Source organism: Cheilinus undulatus, linkage group 6 (genome assembly GCF_018320785.1).
Source record: "Cheilinus undulatus linkage group 6, ASM1832078v1, whole genome shotgun sequence".
Taxonomy (NCBI): Eukaryota; Metazoa; Chordata; class Actinopteri; order Labriformes; family Labridae; genus Cheilinus; species Cheilinus undulatus.
The window spans coordinates 38,186,604-38,206,599 of NC_054870.1; the positions used below are offsets into that span (position 1 = coordinate 38,186,604).

Consider the following 19,996-nt stretch of genomic DNA (forward strand, 5'->3'; position numbering starts at 1 on the left):
TATAAACATAATTAACAACATACAGTTTTCTCCCCTTAGTAAAGGTTTGCAGTTATATCAAAACACCAAAAGTACTAGGGGGACATGTCAATATTTGCATAATATTACAAGTAGCAGGTATGAACATTTCTGCTGATGCTTTCAACCAATCAATCAGCTGTATGAACAAATAAGTTTGTGGAGTTTAAGGAAGGTCAAACACCAAAACCAGCTGAGGTCTTTTTCCTTTGTTCATTCTTGTTCCTTAAAATTCAAAGAGTGTTTCAAGGTATGAAGTTTGTTTCTTTGTTCATTCCTAAACTCTTCAATGTGTTTTAGGAATAAAGTTCTATGTTTGAACTACATATTTAAATATCCATATTGGTTAAAACTAATCTGTAATATCTCCATATCAGCAAATCCAGCAAAAATCCAATTTCATGCATCCTAAAAAGTGCTAGAAAAAGCTAAAAAAAAATTAATATAATTCAGGTAAAACTGAGACCATCCTTCCATTGCGATTTGCGGTACATTTGTTTGAAAGGCATGGCATAAGTGACAGTAGACAGGCATAACCCTTCATTAAACATTCAGAGCAGTATTTAAGTCCTTGGCCAAAACTCAAGAAGATCAGGTGTGTTACATAAGCCAATCACTGGTATGAGGTGTCCTATGGCTGACCACTGCCTCTGACGGGTCACCTCTTATGTCATCTGACGGACAAAAGACTTAACTCTAAAATGCATTTAGAATAAACACAATAGTGTCTTCTCATAGTCAGATTTAATGAAAAGAAAAAGGCAATCAAACAAATACAAAAGGTAGATTTGAAGTAAAAGCAAAGAAAGGACAAACACCTGATTTTTGATTTGATAATAGAAGGTTGTTCAAGAATCCAAATACGTTCACGTTTAAGTAGAAAAAAGTTACGAGAGCTTATTGTGTAACATCTGAAGTTATGCATAAAGAAGAATACAGTGTGCCACCTGCCAAGGGGTCATCACAGTCTTATATCTATATGGGACTGATGTGGCAGGTTTATTGTTTCGACCCCGTGCGTTTTGGACATAGATTTTCGCAAGTAGCGGGTCACAGGACTTTAAAACCCTTTAACTGACATAAACTGAATGGGGGCTTAAGGTACCTCTCATGACACCAATAAGGTAAACACTTTCGATGAATTCTAATTGTTAGCTATACAATGAAGGCCCTGATATAGACATAATTAAGAGTTGTCATAACCGTCTATTGTCTGGAGAAATGCGTCCTTATCGACATGTAACAGGTGAGTTTTTGTGCAGTCTCGCTCCAGTGACATTTAATCTTTTAGTATAAAACAAACTGCGCAAAAAGCAGAAGCAATGGGCTAGTCCAGCATAAAGACGCGAACAGCTAGGTTAGCTAGCTGCCTGACAACGGTGATGAATGGAGATGAAAATGTGCTAATGTTAGCAAAGAAAGGTCACGCAGGCATAAAGTGTTCCTCGTAATATTCATAAACCATTTCAAAGCATTAGTCCGCGTTACTATGTTGGTGTTTAAGATTACTTACCAGTATCTTTTGCAATAAAACGGCCGTGAAGCTCGTCTAGCCGACGCTGCTAGCATTAGCTTTGGTTGCCATGTTAGCCTACAACTCAAACAATGACTTCCTTTCTCGGGTGAATGGCTAGCAGGCTGCTAGGCTGCATTTGAGGGTTTCGGTCCGTTCCCGTCGTTTGAAGATGTCGGGTGTGCCGTTAAGTTTAAAATAAAGCAGCATATCATGACGACAGACGTCAAAAAAAAAACTATACAGAACAAACGAGACGGTCCACTGTAGTCGGCGGCTGTGGTGCCCTTGTTGACGACATCTTTGTACCTGTCAAAGGCTGCCGAACAACACCTTTATGACTACGTTTGATTGACAGGTTCGCGAGCCAACCAGCGACGGGGAAGGGCAAGTGGGCGGGACAACACGTTGAGTGTGACTTGAGCTACTTTTAATGCGGTTTAAAGAGAAGCCAGTCTGAATGTGGGAATTATACATTTGAATCGTGCAGAGCAGGCCCGCAGAAATTACTGGGCCCCTCATAGACTTAGTTAAAGGGTCCTCATGCATCTGATCTAAATTGTGTGTTTTATAATTTAAAATTTTAGGTCTGAACAACTTTTATACATCAGTATCAAGGCCCCCTTCCAGCCCGTGCCAGAAGCAACAGCCTGCCTCGCCTGTTGACAAGCAGCACATCTGAGCAAAAGATGATCAGACTACTTGCTGCAGCAAATTCTGCAATTTCTAAACCAATCTGAAATGTTTTGCACAGCAAGCTAACTCCCTAATTCCCTACGTTTTATAAAGCAACAAACCAAAAGAAGGGACTTTTGTGAGGAAAAGATCATACAAGGGAAATGTTCATACATTGTCCAAAACTCATCAAATTGTATCACTGGTTCAAAAATGCATCTAGCCATGTCCACATCCTTGCTAAAAATGTAAGTAAAAATTTCTGGTTCTAATTTAAAAACACTCTTCGTCAATATTTTTTAAATGTTGGTACAACTAAAAGGTACCAATCCTATCAGGGTAAAACAACTTTGCCATAAAGGAAACATTTTAAAAATCTTCTACCTGCTACAATTCGTTGAGCTTTTACACACAACCTACTGAAGAAATGGTTTAAGAATATCTGGCTGCTGTATCTCATTTACATTACCATGGTTTATCAGCTTCATTTCCTGCTTTTAATTTTAGTTTTTAAAACATAAAATCCGAGCAAAAACACTCAGTATCAGAAAACGAAACACATGCAGTGTTATGAATAGCAGAAGCTGTGTTCCTTTTCTTTGAATTGGACTTCCTGCACAAAGTACTGATCATTATTTTAGCCTCAACAGACACAAACATGAATTAAAAATAATGACAAACATTTCAGATAGCATAAAATATGTTTCTTTTTAGTTATTAAAAATGAATTTCCTTTATATCACAGCCAAAGTTAAGAAATTGATGAACTTATCTATTAATAAAAACATTGTCAAAATGCCTAAGACATTAGGTAAACACACTGATTTCTCATAACCATGATATGGCACAAACCCAAAGACATGGAATCTCAACATGGAAAAGCCAAACAATAAACATTTTCAAAATAAACAACAATTTACTGTTAATTTCTGCAGGCTTTGAGGCTAAGCATATGGTATGCTTATAAAGTGCTATCATGAATAATAAAGATTAACAGTACACATTAACTGTTACATAAAATGATCTGATGCAGAGATGATTTTGGAAGTGCTTTTGGAAGATGACTGGAATTATTTTCATTTGAGACTTTATCAGCAAAAAATATGCCATAGTATTTATATGAATTCATACGAATAAATACTCTATCAACAGTGTATCCGATCTCTAATCTTTCAGCCACAATGACAAAAGATTCAATTCACAATTGTACAAATCTGGCCACTCAGAAACATCAGTTCCCACCAAGAGCATTTAGTGGATCATCAAAGATGTTGCTTGAATCAGCAGCTGTAACGCTCTCCTGAGATGGTGGCATCTTCTTTGATTTGCTGGGAGCCTTTGTGACTGTTTTTACGGTGCTTGATGAGAAGATGTCATCTTTAAATAGGAGACAGATGGACAAAATATGGGGTTACCAGACAATATCAAAAACTTGCATGAAAAGACACAAACACGGCACGTGTTTGGATGTTGCTTACCCATGTCATCATCAAATATTGACTTGGTCTCTCCCTTTGTCTTGGACTTCTGTTTTGGCTTCAACGAGTCCGTCAGGTCAGCAAAAATGTCAATGTTGTCGTCAAACAAGCTGGCATCAATCGTCTTCTCTTTGTGCTTCTTGTCAACCTTAGGCACAATGGTAACTTCATCCTGAGGGAAAAAAAAAACATTGTTTAATCAACAGGAAGGCACAGAAAATCCAGATTATAATAACTAAAGATTAAAAAGTACCTGGAAAATATCCTGCTTTGAGAGAGTACTGCTGTTCTTGATGTCTTTACTGTTTGTAGATGTGGGAGTGGAGCTGTTGCTCACTCCAAATATGTCCTCATCGTCGTCTTCTTCCAAGAAGGATGAGGCCTTGGCCTTCTTAGCTGTTGACTTCGGTTTAACCTTTTGGAACAGGTCGTCAGTGTTGTCGTCAAAAATGGATGGGAGTGTGCTTTTTTCCTTATCTTTCTTCAGTCCCCCATCACTTCTGGCTGCAGGTGTTGAAGTCTTGGTAGTTTGTTTAGTGGTGGATGTATTTGTGATGCTAAACAGACTGTCTGAGCCAAACAGGTCATCCTCATCAGAAGAAGGCAGCACCTTGAGAGTTTCTTTACTTAAATCTTTCTTTCCATCAGTTGTGGATACTGGCAGTGTCAGTGCAGAGGGTCTGGGGGAGGTTTCAGGGAGAGAAGATTGCAAATTTGAGGCGGTGGGCAAGGCTGTAGGAGCAGCTGCGTCAGATAGGTTTGGACTGGACTTGACTGGTGGAGGTAAGACTAAACCAGACCGACTGGGGTTTGGGACAGAAATGTTTTCACTCGGGCTCTGCTCTTCATCCACTACAGACCTTTTGGCTTCTTGCTGCCTGGCAGCTCTGGACTGGGGTCTCCGCTGGGCAGGGCCTTTGGCACGACTCTGCAGGACAGATTTGCAACCAAAAAATAAAATTAATCTGATTGGACAAGACTTTTTATACAAGTTAATGCAACAAAAGACAACTCTCGATGAAAAATTCAACATCTAAACATGTAAAGCTGTGCTAAAGACCAGACTAGAAGGTAACAGATCGATAAGTGTATACATATATTCGATTTTGTCTGTTAATTGTATTTCTGAGTTCCCTTCACAGGTTATTATAAAAAACAGCATTTAATAAACTAAACACATACATGTCACAGAACAGAGTACATCACAGATCACATTTACACTGGCAACAGGAATAAGTTACTTATATTAAGCAAGCCTCATAGGTCTCAAGCTTGGTTTAAAAAAATTAACATTCTCTGCTGCTCTTAGGTCCCATGTGCACCACAGGAAAAGAAGCAGGATGCCAAATCGTGGGTTTAATTATTTATTTTTACTTTAATAACAATGCTGAAATAGCCTATTCCAAGCATGCACGCCTAAGAATAATTCAGGAAGGTTGTCCCTGAAATTGTCCCTGAGGTGGCTGCTAATGTTCACCTCACAGCAGCAGACGGCTGCCGTGGGACAGGAGGTAAAGGTCTCACGGCAGCACATAAATATAAAAGGTGTTGCAGAAATGATGAACGTAGGAGTAAAGCTGACAGTAGCAGTTTTTGCTTCTCATATCAATGCTACAGGTGACTGGACACATTCAAAATAGCAGGACAAATCCAGGTGAAGTTGGAGTGAAATAAATGGCCATTTGCAATCCTAAAATTTTGTAACAAACCCCAATTTTTTGGGAACTTCCAGAGATTTGTATACAACAACATTATTTGTATATTTTGTAATCATAAAATCATTACAATAAGGTTCATGAGCTACAGGTTCTTTGCAGATGATTGCAGGCAGCAGTGGCTAGCTCCTAATGGAGGGCAAGAAGTGACTTCTGCATAGAGAAACACTACACAAAAGGCCATGTTTTGAGTTGTTCAAAGAATGAAAATAAAACATTCTTAATTCATAAGCTACTTTTGTGTCCCAAAAGTAGTGAAATATTCAGGCCAAAAAAGTTTAAAAGGACTCACAGAGAAACAGCAGCAGGCAGGAATGAAAAAAAAAGCCTCTGTTTAAAACCTGGATAGTTAATTTCCACAAAGTGGTCTGGCTTGGTTCAGCTAAGTTTTTGCATTGTTTAGTATATTAAACTCTGATCTTGCCAATGCTTCCTCATCTCATGCCCATCTAGTCTTGCTTGTTGTATTAAATAATCTCAAAGGAAGGAGGGAAAGGAAACTGGAACTCAAACAGGAGCTAGCTACTATTGCTCAAATAAAAGAGCCATTATGTTGCATAGACTCGTTCATGAACGGCACATCATTACTTGGTCACTAACCCCACAAGGCTTATTCAGTTGATCGTTTTTTTATATCTTAAAGGACTTTAGCTAGTCTCTTGGCTCAGCACAAGACACCCCAAGGCTCTGAGTAATTTGTGATATTGATCACCTCCACACCAGATAAATCTGTTAAACTGTGAAAAAAAAACTTTTTTGTAAAGTGCAGGGATCATAGCCAATGTATGCAGAAATGTTCTGATGATGATGTTCTGATGATGTTCTGATTGCAGGGTACAGGTCCATTTAGAGCTGTTGAGCGATAACTTTTCTCCATTCCTATTCATTCTTAATGGCTGTCCCCCACTTCCTGACCCCGTGAAACATTTGGATCACATGATTGCAAACAACACATACGTTACCCTCAAAATCAAAACCAATACATTTTTTAAACTTAAAATTAACTTTAAATGAAGTCTAAAGTGAACAAGTTGCAGAGACTTTTCATATTTGTTGTAATTCTTGTACTATTCAACAGCATGAATAGAGTTTAGAGTAGTTGAATCTCGTTAGAACTCATTTTCAGGGATATTACATTAGAAATCAAAGCTATGGCTGAAGCAAATGCAACTCTAAACGAGAGACACAATATTCTGAGACCAAAGCCCACCTTCTGTGCACTCTGCAGTGTTGTAGTCTGGACTGGGGAATCAAAGCTTACTGCTGCCTCATTCCCTGCCTGGGCTCCAACGGGAGTTGTGACAGGGCTCGGACTCAGGCTGGAGCTGGAGACCCCAGAGGAAGAACTGGGGCCCATGCCAGGGAAAGCACTCACAGCCCCTGGCAAAGTGGGGACAGCACCAGGCAGCAACGCGGCAGGGTTGATCATCAGATTGGCCTGAGTATAAGATGAGATACTGAATAAAAGACAGCAGAGATCCTGAGCATTGCTGAAAGAGTATCTAAACTTTTTTTTTTTTTTTTTAAAGAATAAAGCATATATAAATTTGAAAGCCTTGAAACAGCACATAGACAGCTTCTCTCTTTCTTAGAGTGGTTCCAAGCAGCAGATCATTCAGAGGGAAATAAAGCCAGGACTGTGGATGGAAATGAGGCAAGAGCAAGATGCAGTTATAGTTCTTATGAAACTGAGATGAAGTGAGCAAGTTCTCCCAGTATGGAAAAAAATCAAACAAAATGATGGTATCTCCATTTCAGTATTCATGCGGCTGTGTCAAAGCCAAGCTTTTAGGCTGAAATATGAAAAAGCCCAAAGAGAAGAAACCATTTCAAGAAAAACAGAAAAATCCTTCCACAAGAGAAATGAAGAATGAAAAATGGAAAATTAAGAATTCTCATTTAAAGAAACAAAAAATTATTACTTGAAGTTTCCCAATCCTTGATGAGGAATCTTTAGGTTTTACAACACTTGGTGCAGGTTTCTGTGTGGTCAGATTACAGCAGGGTTCAGAATGTCACAGTGAAAGCATTTCTTCTAGTTTTGATGGGAACATCAATATCTTCAACAGGTTTTAACTCATGAGGTACATACATTTATTAAAGAGTAAATGAAAAAGGGAATACAAGCAAAACAAACCCTAAATAGAAAACTACACAGCCACATTGGGTGCTTATGTCCATATCTCCAAATGCAAATGCAAAAAAAGCATGTCAGAACTGCAGCTATAACACATGCTTGAAATGAACTCACCTTAATCTCTGCTACAGATTCTGGACTTGCTAGTGGTGCTTTGTCATTCGGTTTACTTGGCTTCTCAGCTACTTTCTGGGATTACAAAGAAAAAAAAGGAAACAAGAGAGGGATAAAAGTTTTCCAACTGACCTAAAATTCTAGGCTGAGTTACGCAGGACTCCAGCTTAACTCTAAATCACTGCAAAAATAATTAAATGTTTACCGGAGGGGGGGCTTTGGGCTTGACAGAGCCAAAGAGGTCATCCTCATCGTCATCTGCAAACAGACTCTGAGCTGCCGGCTTCACTGAGCTCAGCTTGGAAGTCTAAAGAGAAACACAGTCAAATTATAGGAACATACAGGATCCATTTGAAAAAATCTTACACCCAAAGTCCTTCCCTACACTCCTATCCCCTCCATGAGTTCAATTAAAATTTTTAAGAAGGTCAAGGAAAGATGTAAACAAAGCTGGGTACACCCTACAACACAACTGTTCTGATTTTGGGCTTGACCCCCCATCCAAAATCAGGAGAGGCCTGATTATCTGATGGTCTTACACATTATCTTGTCAGAGTTTACTCTGGGTTGTTGAGAGCAGCCCCAACATGAAACCATAACTATTAAAAACATGAACATACCCAGAGTTTATGCAATAGAATGTAACAGTTTTATCCCTCTATCCTCTGTGCAAAAAAAACAGAGAAGAAAAGTCTGATTCACTGACTGGAGCTTTTCCTGAGGTGGCAAAGAGGTCAACATCTGGGTCGTTGTCTTTCTGCTGTGTTTGACTGAACAGCAACTCCTCATCCTGGAACACACCTGTGCTCTTTGTTTTTGGTCGCTCTTCTGTAGGCTGGGAAGGACAATATTAAAATTTAAAGCTTGAACTGCTGGAGAAACAGTGTCGTAATGAAACTAAATCAGTTCTATACACTTCACACTACTCTACAGACCAGAGGCTGATTGTAGAACATATGTACACAGGTTGTCAAAAAAATATGTTAAACTTTGATATGATTCTGGTAAACATCAAATTAGACCTAATCCTGCTCCAATACCATGCCAACAAAAAGTAGAAGTCCTTGGCACTAAATGTTAAGACGTGTTTTTAATCTATTATCACTCCCCTGTATTTGTGCAATTAAGAAAGTGATTTGTCTTGCTGGCAGCAGCTTTTGTTAAAAAATGTCTTAAGATCTTTTCTTTTAAAAGCTGTGCTTTTTGATACCAGTTTTTATTGAACTTGTGGAGATGGAATCATTTTGGAACACGCTGTATCAAAAATACCAAAAATACTGTCAACATTAAATTATACAAACCTTTTGTGTGTTTTTTGTTGTGGGTTTACTGGGTGTGAAAATCGAATCATTCCAGTCAGAATCATCCTCTTCCTCATCATCAAATAGACTGACAGTGTTTGTTTTGACTTTTTCCTCCTTCTTCTCCTCTTTCTTTACAGCTAAAGGTGGGCTTTCTTTAGTGAGGATGCTGTCTTCCTGGTCATTTTCATCCAATGGGCTCTTACTCGGCTTGCTTGCAAAAATATCAATTCCACCAAAAAGACTGACGGCTCCAGGAGGTTTCTTTTTACTTTCACTACTCTGTGGTGAGGGCGAGGATGGGGCAAGCGGCTCAGGAGTCTTCGCTGCTGGTTTCTCCTCCTCTGAAGGCTTGTTTTCTATGCTAGACACCAAAACCTCCTCTGATTTCTCCATCAGGGAGGACGGCTGAGAGGCCACAGCTGGTGTCTGAAAGATACAGGCATTAAATTATCAAATCAAGACTTGACAATTATGCAAATTTAATAAATCAATGTATTTTGTATGCAGAAATTCTGTAACAAATGTATTGAGCATGCGTAAGTTGCTTATTTTTGTGTGATTTAAGGATCAAAATAATTTTCAGACAATACTCTGGCCAGCTGAGGTTAAAAAACTTCTTCAAAGCTCACAGCATCTCTTTTAACAATAAAAGCAAAATACAATAAATAAGTGAGCACACTCACTTTAGAGGCTGGGGCTGCATTGTTTGTGTTGACGGCAGGTTTGATGCTAAAGAGAGATTCTTTGTCTTCATCGCCTTCATCTTCAAACAAGAGAGCAACTCTCTGTGGCTTCTTCTGACTGTATGAAGAAAAGAGCAAGAGGGTGGACAGGAATTCAGGGCAGCACAATCTTGGGAAAAAGTTTACCTTAAGCTGTAAATCATGATGAAAGGACTTCTTCCTTAAGTATTAAAAGGTAGAAACCTGGACTCTTTAGTTGGGGCAAACAGATCATCTTCGTCATCATCAAACAGGCTACTTTTGTGAGACATTTTGGCACTGGGGAGGCTGGAGGGGGCGCTAGCGCTTGGCTTCATTCCTCCTGCTTTGGCCTCGGGCTTCTCAGGACTACTTTTAGAGCTTAGCCACTGGTCCTGGCATTCAAATGATGAGGAAAGCATTGTGTAAAAAGACTGTTCTTCTTAATACTTCTATATTAAGAAGCAGTTGCATAATACAGTGTCCCCCTTGGATGTTTTATCCTATTATTGATTTTAAAAATTCATCATGGTCGATAAAATTTGGCTTTTTTGACAAAAAAAAAAACAGAAAAATCTCTATGTGTAATTGAAAACAAATTTCCATAAATAAATGCCATTTAGATAAAAATATGGAATGTAAAATGAGCAGCTGCATATGTTTTACCCCTGTGAAGCCAGTATTTAGTTGATGCATCTTCAGCTTCAATCACAGCACTGAGTCTGTGTGGATAGGTCTCAATCAGGCTTGCACATCTGGACACTGCAATTTTACTCAATTCTTCTTTACAAAACTGCTCAAGCTCTGTTAGGTTGCATGGGGATCAGGTGTTAATAGCCCTTTTTAAGTGCAACCACAAATTCTCTATCAGATTGAGATCTTGGCTTTGACCCTTTGACCCTTTAAAACATTTCTGTATAGCTTTTGCTGCTTTGGCTCCTTGTCTTTCTGAAGAACTGAAAACTTCTCCCAAGCTGAAGTTTTCTTGCAGACTGAATAAAACTGTCCTCCAGAATTGTCCTAAATTTTGCCACAATCACTTACCCTCTATCATTATAAGCTGCCTTATTAAGGCCAGAGGGCTGGCTGCTGAAAAGTGTACCCACAGCATGATGATGCCACCACCGTGTTTCACAGTGGGGATGGTATTTGTGGTGATGTAAAGTGTGCTTTACGTACTTTTCAACAACCTTTTCTCTGAGTTTCTCGGATTGTTCTTTTGCCTTCAAGGTTTAATGGTAGCCAGGAATATTGATTAACCAGTCACTGGACCTTCCGGACACAAGCCTTCATACTACAACCACTCGAGACACATTCACGACACTCAAGTGATCCCCATTTTACCAATTGTGAGACTAATAGCAACAATTGGTTGGACCTCTGTTGAATTTGGTCAATCACTTTAAAGGGAGTGAAAATTTGTGCAATCACATCGACAATTTTTGTTCACCTGTAAATATCTATGTTCACTTTGATTTTTTTTTTTTATAAAATCAATAAAAGGGTAAAACATCCAAGGAGGTGAATTCTTTCTATAGGCACTGTATGTCTTCTTGCATACCTCATCGTCATCACTGAAGAGGGAACTGGACACAGCCTTTTTGGGCTGTGGTGTGGAGGCTTTAGCTTGACTGGATTTTGGTTTAGATTTAGCTGCAGATGCAAATAGATCCTGCAAAGTGAAGAAACAAATTATTGTAATGCAGGGGTCCTAATTCAGCACAATTTAGTTTTGTAAATATAGGAAATTTAAACATTATGATATTGTTGCACCTCCTCCTCCTCGTCATCAAACAACGACAAAGGAGCCTTGCTGGTTTTGCTCTGGTTTGTAGGTTCAGGCTTTGACTGGCTCTTGGGGATGGCTGGAAAACCCTACAGGAGGCAAATGCACAAAGTTAAATTAAAATAACAGATACTTTATCAGTCCCTGTTTTAGTGTGATGATGATGGCCTTACCAGTGTGTCTTCATCATCGGAGAAAAGGCCTCTGGTCTGAGGTTTCTGAGTGGACTTGACAGCAGCCTTGCCAACATCTGGAGGAGCCCCGTTCTAAAATACACATAATGAAAACTAAATTTAAAAAGCCTTTATAAATTAGAGTTCCTTTTACAAAGTATGGGGTTTTTAGTTTTGAAAGACACTACTGGCAGAGAGCAAAGGGAATTGATTGTGTCAAGAGAAGTAAAGGCCAGCGGCTCTCTCAAAACTAAATCGAATTTGGTATTTTCTCAGACTGCTCTCCAATATAGCACTCTGAGCAAACATCAATATACTATCTGCAGCTAGGTCAGTTCATGAAAAGGCACCCTTGCCTCAAAAATGAGCTTTTGACTCAGCATAGAACCATGAAAGAAAAAGTAGGCTGGTATAACTGTGTAAATAAAGAATAAAAAGCACGCTGTGGCCTGCAACCATTTATAGCAGGGCAGAGCAAAATCTTCAATCAATATAGTCCATACAGCCAGTTCACACTGTGGTTATTAAAGCTTAACAGATTCTTTTTAGTGGAAAAACCTGCAATTTAGCTTGTCAAAACACAACAAATGTGATTTTGTGTGGAGAATAGTGCTGGACAATGCTCTATTCAGACCTCCTCAGATTTCTCAGATTCCTCGCTGGTTGACTGCTGGCGCTTTTTCAGGCCCTCAGTGAGTAAGTTTTTAGTCCCAGGACCGAACATGGAGATGGCTCCAGCTGGCAGCTGAACATGGAAACAGTAAAACCATCTTTCACAGATCACAAATACCTATGTGTGGATATGCTAATCAAAGATCTATTCATATGTATTGATCTACCTTTTTATCAGGATGTTTAACCGGCTCTTCCACTGATTCCTTCTTGTTTTGAACTGGGGCTGGCATACTGGTTTTTTCACTGAATATGTCCTCATCTTCATCATCTTCATCGAAAAGGTCTATAGCTTTCTTGGGTTTTGTTTTTTCCTGTACAGCTGAAAAGAAAGAAAAAAATATCAACACAGGATGCCAAGGTAGAGGATTTTTAAACTTCAATAAAATTAAAAATTCCAAAGAATTTGATATTTGTTTCGACACCAAACCCATGAAATCAACCCATGATCAACTCAAAGTGAGGGCTTGGACTACAGCAAAACCATAGTACCAAGTCTCAGACACTTACCAGTTTCTGGTTTCTTCAGGCTTTTACCACTGAAGAAGTCATCATCCTCATCCTCTTCATCATCAAATAGCCCCCCTCCGACACCAGCTGCTGTAGGAGCCGATTTAGGAGTGGTTCCATTTTCCTTGCTCTCCACTGAATCTGAGTTGTTTACCGAACTAAACAGGTTGTTATCTAAGGAAACAAAGTAACAAGGTTTAGTTAGGGTGAATAGAAGGGCAACAAAGTTGCATAAGCTTTCATGCAAGTAAAAGGCACTACCTGGGAATATTGAAACGGCACCTGCTGGAATCTTCTTTGCAGGTTTGTCAGATTCTTGGATGAAAAAGACAAAAAAAAGGCTTTGGAGCTACTTCAGGTATTTAAGTTATTACAGTAAAATCCAGTGGATTAGACACATTTTAATACATTTATCTTCATCTAAAATGTTAGCATGTATGCCATCTATAGGTGTGACCAATATACAAGGATAAAATACTAACACATGCACTGTCATTACCAAAAGTGCAGCCATCAAAGTCACTGCATGCAACCCGATGCTGTTGAATACTCACTCCCATTCACTGTGCACTGAAAACGGCTGCTTCACAGCCCAAAATATGCTGGGATGCATAGCAATGCAGATCAGGCTAGCAGTGCCACTTTTTAACATCTTTTCTCGCTCATTAGGACATAATAATTGATTAAAAACAGTGGTACACTGTTAAATAAACAAACCTTGTGGAGTACCAGTTTGATAAAACAAGTGACCAAAGGATGTGAGCAGATCCACTCATGGACTGTAGGTCCGTAATTCACAACTATTACCATAGAGTGAGAGCTTAACTATTGAACCAGCTGCTAGCATGAGCCTAAACTCACAGTTTGCTCTGCAGACTTTGCAAAACACGACTGAAATCATCCCACAGGAAGGCAGTTTTCTTCCTGGGGGGGCCCAAAGATCATCCAACCATCCATTTTCTATACTACTCATCCTGTTTTGAAGTTGCAGGAGGTTTGGGCCAAACACAGCTGACACTGAGCGAGAGACAGGACACTGGACTGATAACCGGTCAAACAAAGACCCTGGACTGGTCACTGGTCAAACACAGACCCTGGACTGGTTAATCACAGGGCTGACATGCAGAGACAATAAAGCAGTCATGCTCACACTCACACTTATGTGCTAGTTAAAGTCACTAATTAACCTAACAAGTATGTCTTTGTGCTATGAGAGGAAGGTGGAATACCCAGAGAGAACCCATGCATGCAAACGGCACACAGAATGGAACCAGTTCAGAAGGTTCCAATTTTAACTGGGAACCTTCCAGCTGTGAGCTGAACCCCAAGAACAAGTGGCATCTAATAAACTGTATTTTACAGTACATATATTAGCCTAGAAATTCTGTCTTACCCGGAGCCTGACTTGGGGTTTTAGTGTTTTCATTTTGGGCTTTTTTCTCTTCAGTTACAGGAGGTTTTGGTGCCTCAGAGAAAAGATCACCCTGGAAGGAAGAACACAGTCAAACAGCAAAAGTCAAATAAAGGCTGCAGCCATGAGTTCCTCTAATGTAGATGAACTAAATTAAACTACTAATGACACAAATCTGTTAAATAATAAACAATATCCTACTTGATCATGTATCATTTCTGAACATTAACCCTTATATATAGGTATATATAGGTGTTTCCTATTACATTTACTCCTCCATATCATTCTACAGGATTAATGCAAATACTGTAATTAACCCTGCCCTACTCGCACTGGATTAGTATCACCTAGGGGCCTCTGGTAATTTGTAATGATTTCACAGGGTATCTGTGTTTTTAATCCCGTGCAAATTGACCATGTCTGTAATTTAAGGAGTGAAAATTCCAGTCTAAACTACCTACTGTATTTCAGCACACACATAGGTCCACAGGTAACACTAATCCCGTGCGAATCACATCTCTGTAATTTAGGGTGGTATTTCTGTGTTTTTTACCATTCATGCAGCTTTTTCTGATCCAGCTGCGCATTCATCAAAACTTTGACCAATGTTATCGATTGTAAACTCTGGTTGACAGTATGAGTAGGATATGCTACATGAACACAACGTCACCTCCAAAACTTGTGTATGATATTGCACTTTCTGTATAAACTTTAGAAATAAAGATTCACAGTGTGGTTTCATTGCTGCTGTTATGAAGCACCTTCATGTTTTCCTTCAGAAATGTCTGTAAGTTGTAGTACAGTACAGACTTCGGATGCGCCGAAGTAAATACTGATGACAGGTTGTCATTCTCAAATTATCAGCAGTCCCCAGGTAATACTAATCCTGTGCAAATAGTGCTTTTGTCTGTGAAAAGTGCTATATAAATAAAGTTTATTTATTAACTTCCAATACTATACTGTGCCAAAATGTTGCTGTTACACTGCTGTTTATATAACTTGCTGGTACCAATCACATCATGTCACTTTATATAATCAGCTTTCGATTCAGTTGTCATTTACTGTAGGGAGTTCCCTGGTTGTCCTGTGTCATTCACTTTCTATGTTAGATGTCTGTTCCTTTTTAAGAAGAATAATACATTCTTTTTCTATGTTCCTTCTATCTTGTTTCATGTCTTTGTGTTATTGGAATACCTGAAAGCTCTCTTCTTGATCAATTAAGGATCATTTCATGTTATCTAAAAATAACACACTTTGGAAATAGAGTATTGTACCTCATCATCGTCATCAAACAGACCCCTTCCTCCACTAAAGAGGCCACTTTTCCCACCAAATGGCGACAGGTCATCTTCATCCATCTTTGGTGGCTTAAATATGTCATCACTGTCCTCTTCAGCTGTTGTTTCAATGGAAATGAACAGTTTTAAACAGCAGGCAGGAAAACAAAGCGCGGCTTAATAATGACAATGGATGAAAGTCCTACCCTGAGGCTTAACAGGCTTTATTTCCTTCCTGCTTTTAGTCTTCTTCTTAGATGTAATTGCTTTTAAGAAACACAAAACCATAAGCATGCACATGCAAAATGGCACTCAATACAAAAATCCGTCTAAATGTAAACTTTCGTGAAGAGTGAAGGTCAAACAATAAGTGACAGAAATTAAAAATGAGATGATATGCAACCCATTGTTGATAGTGCCTGTGACTCACATGCGCGATCTCCCTCTGGTTTTTTAATCGGTTCGCCTTTGATTCTAGCTGCCAGCTCATCAGCAAAAGATGACGGGCCTGTGTTCTGAATATGAGAGGAAAATGACTTCACTGTAGGGGGGAGCAACTTCTATAAAGAGTTTTATCACATAACTATACAAGAAATGTTTTACCTTTGAGTCCCCGTCATCGTCTTGGTCTGAGTCTCCAAATATGTCTGAATCCTCGTCGTCCTCCTCTTCATCATCGTCATAACTCAACATAGACGACTTCTGAAGGGTGTGAAGGAAGATTAGAAAACTTTAATACTGGGCATAGAACTGTTTTATATGATGTTGGGTGAGCAGCCAGCCTACCTTCTTGAAATTATTGTGATCTTCATCTTCCTCCTGAATAAAGTCATCATCTGATTGCTGTTAACAAAATACATAATTACATTAACACTTGCATTTTAGGTAGGCTTATTTAAAAACTTAAAAAACAGTGAAAACAAAGGAAAAACATTCTTACCACTGCTTCTTTTCCTTCTTCACTCTCAATCACACTGTCTCTGTCACTGTCGACTGACATCTCTGAAAGATAAGCATACATATATGTGAAGAAGAAGTTAAACTATGATGTATCAGTGCCTTAGGAAAGGGCCATGACTATCATACCATCACTTGAGAGGTCACCAAGTCCTACATCCTCTTGCTCCATGAAAGCCTGGGAGCCAATCAAATATGGAAGAGGCCTGTCTACGTAAAGATCCTAAAAAAAAAAAGGGGCAAAAGCAAACACAAAGGGTGAAGTATAGTACTGCAAAAGCTCATCATGGCATGCATATTTGGGTTGTTGGTGATAATTCTTTAGTACTTCTTCATGATAAAGAGCACACCTTGGGCTCGAGGATTGCCTCCACTCTGTCAGTGAGGTCCTCGTCCTCTGAGTCAGAGTTTCCTGCTTTTATGTCCAGATGCTCGAAAGCTGACTCTAACACACTTAGGCCGTAGTTTACAGCTTCCTGCATCTTTGGTATCAACTCTGCCTCTTTCTGCTCTCGAGTCTTCTCCTAAAAAGGGGAACATGTGACAGACGTTAAAAGAGGTGATGCAACACTTGTAGATTCTACAAACAGGGTCAGATTATAATCACTCTTTAAAGCATTATACAGTGTTGAAAGAATTAAAGTTGTCATCCATGACAGTATTGGATGACTTTTTTGTACCTGCTCAGGCTGCTTCTCAAAAGCTTCTGCCTTGGAAACAGTCTCCTCTACCTCTTCATCATATACTCTCTGGAAAAGAACACAAGTAATACGATCATAGAAGATTAGTTATCTATGATCAACTATGCTAAACCATCACAGTGAAAACACAACAGACACAGTGAAGAGGAACAAAAACGTTCAAACATTACATTTTCTATAAACTGTGTATTGGACAACATGAGGAAGTCGTTAAAGACAGAGTGCAGGCAGCTGTCAGTGGCCTTGGTGTCCCGGATCAGACTGTCCATCTGCTTTTCTATCTCATGAGTCTTTGACAGCATTCTCTGGGAGAAGTCTTGGAGGAAGAGGAAGAGCTGCAAAGAACGAAAAACAAAGCAGTCACAGGTTTTTAGAATGGATGGAAAATATTCGATTTTGCCAATACCAGATGTACTGGAAGTTAGTCCTGCACTAGAACTGATCTGTTCCCCTACTGTGACACAATATTGTTTTTGAAACAAACATACAAAAAGGCAACAATTTGATTTCACCATCAATGATAGATGGTTTCTTTTTCGGTCATAAAATACCTTCTTTGAATCACATGTACATTATGTTCAAAATGTATTTCAACAGTAACAATGAAACCAAGCTTCATCTGCCTTTTTGAGAGCTACAAAAGGCACTGTGAACACCTACCTACCTACAATGAGCTCCGTAGAGCACAAAATAAAAACGTCATAATGTCTTGCTGGCTGCAAAACAAATCTACCCTGAACTTACCCTACCCCGGACCTTTTGTGGCACTTACACTTCCAAATTAAAATTAATTCCCATGATTTAACAACAGGTTTGTAGGTCAGTTGGCTCCCTGAGATAATCCTGAGTAACACAAAAACACACTCTTTACAAGAGTAAAAGAAATTTAACTAGCTGTAGTTCAGACCAAAACTTCAGTCTTTGGAAAACAGGAATGAGGATAACAAAAGAAAAAAACTTAAGCTGATGTAGGTCTGTTGGTTCTCCTTAAAACTCCACATTTGTACACTCTGCTGATATCAATGGCTGATATTATCTGCTGTATCAGCAGAATTTGTCATATCTGCTTATACCAATATTTTGCTTTTAAGACCATTATCTGCTGCCGATAAAATAAAACTGTGCTGATGATTTCAGTGCATCCATAGTTTCTTGCTAGTTACATTCATATATTAAAGCAGAAGAAACTTCAGTTCACTTTAATTGTAAGATTTTAAAGCAATAAACAAATTTTAAGAAGATGTTGGTTATTGGGGATGCACAATATTGGAAAGGTTTCTTGCTTACCCCTGCATCAGCAGCCAGGGACCAGTTGGCACTGTTCTGCCGCATCTCTTCAAGAGTCCACGGCCTCTCCCAGATTTGGGCATCCTTCTGTGACTGTTTACCCCTGCTAGGGCCATTTGCTATTCCCTCTGGAAACTCACTCATCTGTAATCAGATACTTATTGTTACTAATGAAGTCAACTATTCAGAAGAAGCTTTTAGACGCATCAAATATATCAAGCTTACACAATATATGTGGGTGGGTATATGGAGCTGTGTTGCACACAATTTCATGTTATTACCAAACAATAAACCACAGATTACAGTGATCAGATCATCTAGAAATCAGAGCTGCTACAAAGACTATCAGCCTCTCTCTTAATGTATTCACCACAAGCACTTATTTCATTTTAAAAACTACATATAAAACTTTGCCTTAAATATAAAGCTAAAAGCATTCTCTGATGACTGTCTTGGCACATTATCTAGCTCCAACAAAACAAGAACAATAGCTGTCAACAAGATAGGTTTGCAACAGGACTTTGGCATTTCCCCACAGAATCAGGGCTATCAGAGAGTCTATAATAAATCATGGCCGATGCCTCCCACTCAATAAACAATCAATGAGAATGGCTGCTGCCTGTGCAAAGGTTTAATTCAACTCTTTGTTAGGCACTACAATCATGTACACAAATGTTTCAGAGATGAGTGCATGTTATGTCTGCAGTACCAGAGCTTACACCAGCAGACCAACAACAAAAGATGTAGATAACAATAACAGGCCGAATGTTGATCCTCTGATTCTCTGTTTGGGGGGGGGTCTCTGTGTCTGACTGCTCGCTGACGTAGGTCTTCAAATCACCGAAATACCTCAAGATAAATTCATCTGTTTGTAACGTTACCTTTACATTAACTAGTTGGTCGTTTAAACACTTAAGACTCAGCAAGCGTTTGCTTTGGCAATGCCGTTACAAAACTGAGGAAAGAACGGAACTTGCTGTGGCGACAAAAAGTTACCTAAATCCTATTTCCTCCTTTCATATTCATAAGACTTCTGCAGGAGAAAGCGGGGACTGTTTGGCTAGCAGCAAGCTAGTTTCACTTAGCTTAGCTGACTCCAACGTTAGCTCCAGCTGGAGCGAACAACACAGAGAACTGAATTAAGGATCATTTAAGCGCTCTCAGTCTTACCTTGAATGCCTCTGGTCAAATGCTGTCCACGACGTTCAACGGTGGTCAGTACGGCGTAAAAAAATAAGATCGATTATGCTAAATTTGGCCTTTCCCTCATTGGTCTTCTGACAGGTCAGCCATGTTCTGTCTGCAGACAGTCACCTGACTACCATTGCCTAGCAACCGTGTGAAAGTGGGGCGGAGTGCAACAAATCAACACTCGGAGCAAATAACTACAGAGAAAGAATAAACGGCGAATACCTGAATTTACACAGTACCCTGTAGCGACTACAGATCTCTGTCTTTAAAATGAGCTTGTCTAATAGTGACTTTGTGTAGATTTAGCAATAGAAATTCGGACATACAGTGCCTATAAAAAGTATTCACTCACTTGGATGTTTACCCTTTTATTGAT

The 19,996-nt window shown here is 39.2% G+C and overlaps 2 protein-coding genes across 3 annotated transcripts in view; both read right to left on the reverse strand.

Annotated features, from left to right (window-relative positions):
* zfand4 (zinc finger, AN1-type domain 4) overlaps window positions 1-1,858 on the reverse strand; it is a 31,092-nt gene extending 29,234 nt beyond the window's left edge. The window contains exon 1 of the mRNA XM_041789803.1: window positions 1,532-1,858. The gene's annotated coding sequence lies outside the window, so the exon portion shown is untranslated. The remainder of the gene's footprint in view (window positions 1-1,531) is intronic.
* Window positions 1,859-2,843: 985 nt separating this feature from the next.
* washc2c (WASH complex subunit 2C) lies at window positions 2,844-19,734 on the reverse strand. 2 transcript variants are annotated; one of them, XM_041789680.1, is made up of 31 exons: window positions 19,600-19,734; window positions 18,430-18,573; window positions 17,313-17,477; window positions 17,122-17,190; window positions 16,792-16,965; window positions 16,571-16,664; window positions 16,425-16,486; window positions 16,271-16,327; window positions 16,088-16,186; window positions 15,915-15,999; window positions 15,691-15,750; window positions 15,482-15,603; window positions 14,190-14,280; window positions 13,058-13,111; window positions 12,797-12,970; window positions 12,454-12,608; window positions 12,249-12,359; window positions 11,615-11,707; window positions 11,429-11,530; window positions 11,217-11,327; window positions 9,881-10,050; window positions 9,638-9,755; window positions 8,952-9,380; window positions 8,357-8,485; window positions 7,856-7,957; window positions 7,651-7,725; window positions 7,322-7,381; window positions 6,610-6,837; window positions 3,938-4,612; window positions 3,685-3,856; window positions 2,844-3,583 (listed from the first exon to the last, which is right to left on the reverse strand). In XM_041789680.1, exons 2-31 carry the CDS (start codon window positions 18,571-18,573, stop codon window positions 3,438-3,440), a joined length of 4,326 nt encoding a protein of 1,441 aa, XP_041645614.1. In that variant the 5' UTR covers window positions 19,600-19,734; the 3' UTR covers window positions 2,844-3,437. The 2 variants fall into 2 exon arrangements, with proteins under 2 accessions (XP_041645614.1, XP_041645615.1); XM_041789681.1 differs by lacking the exon at window positions 7,322-7,381.
* Window positions 19,735-19,996: the final 262 nt, after the last annotated feature.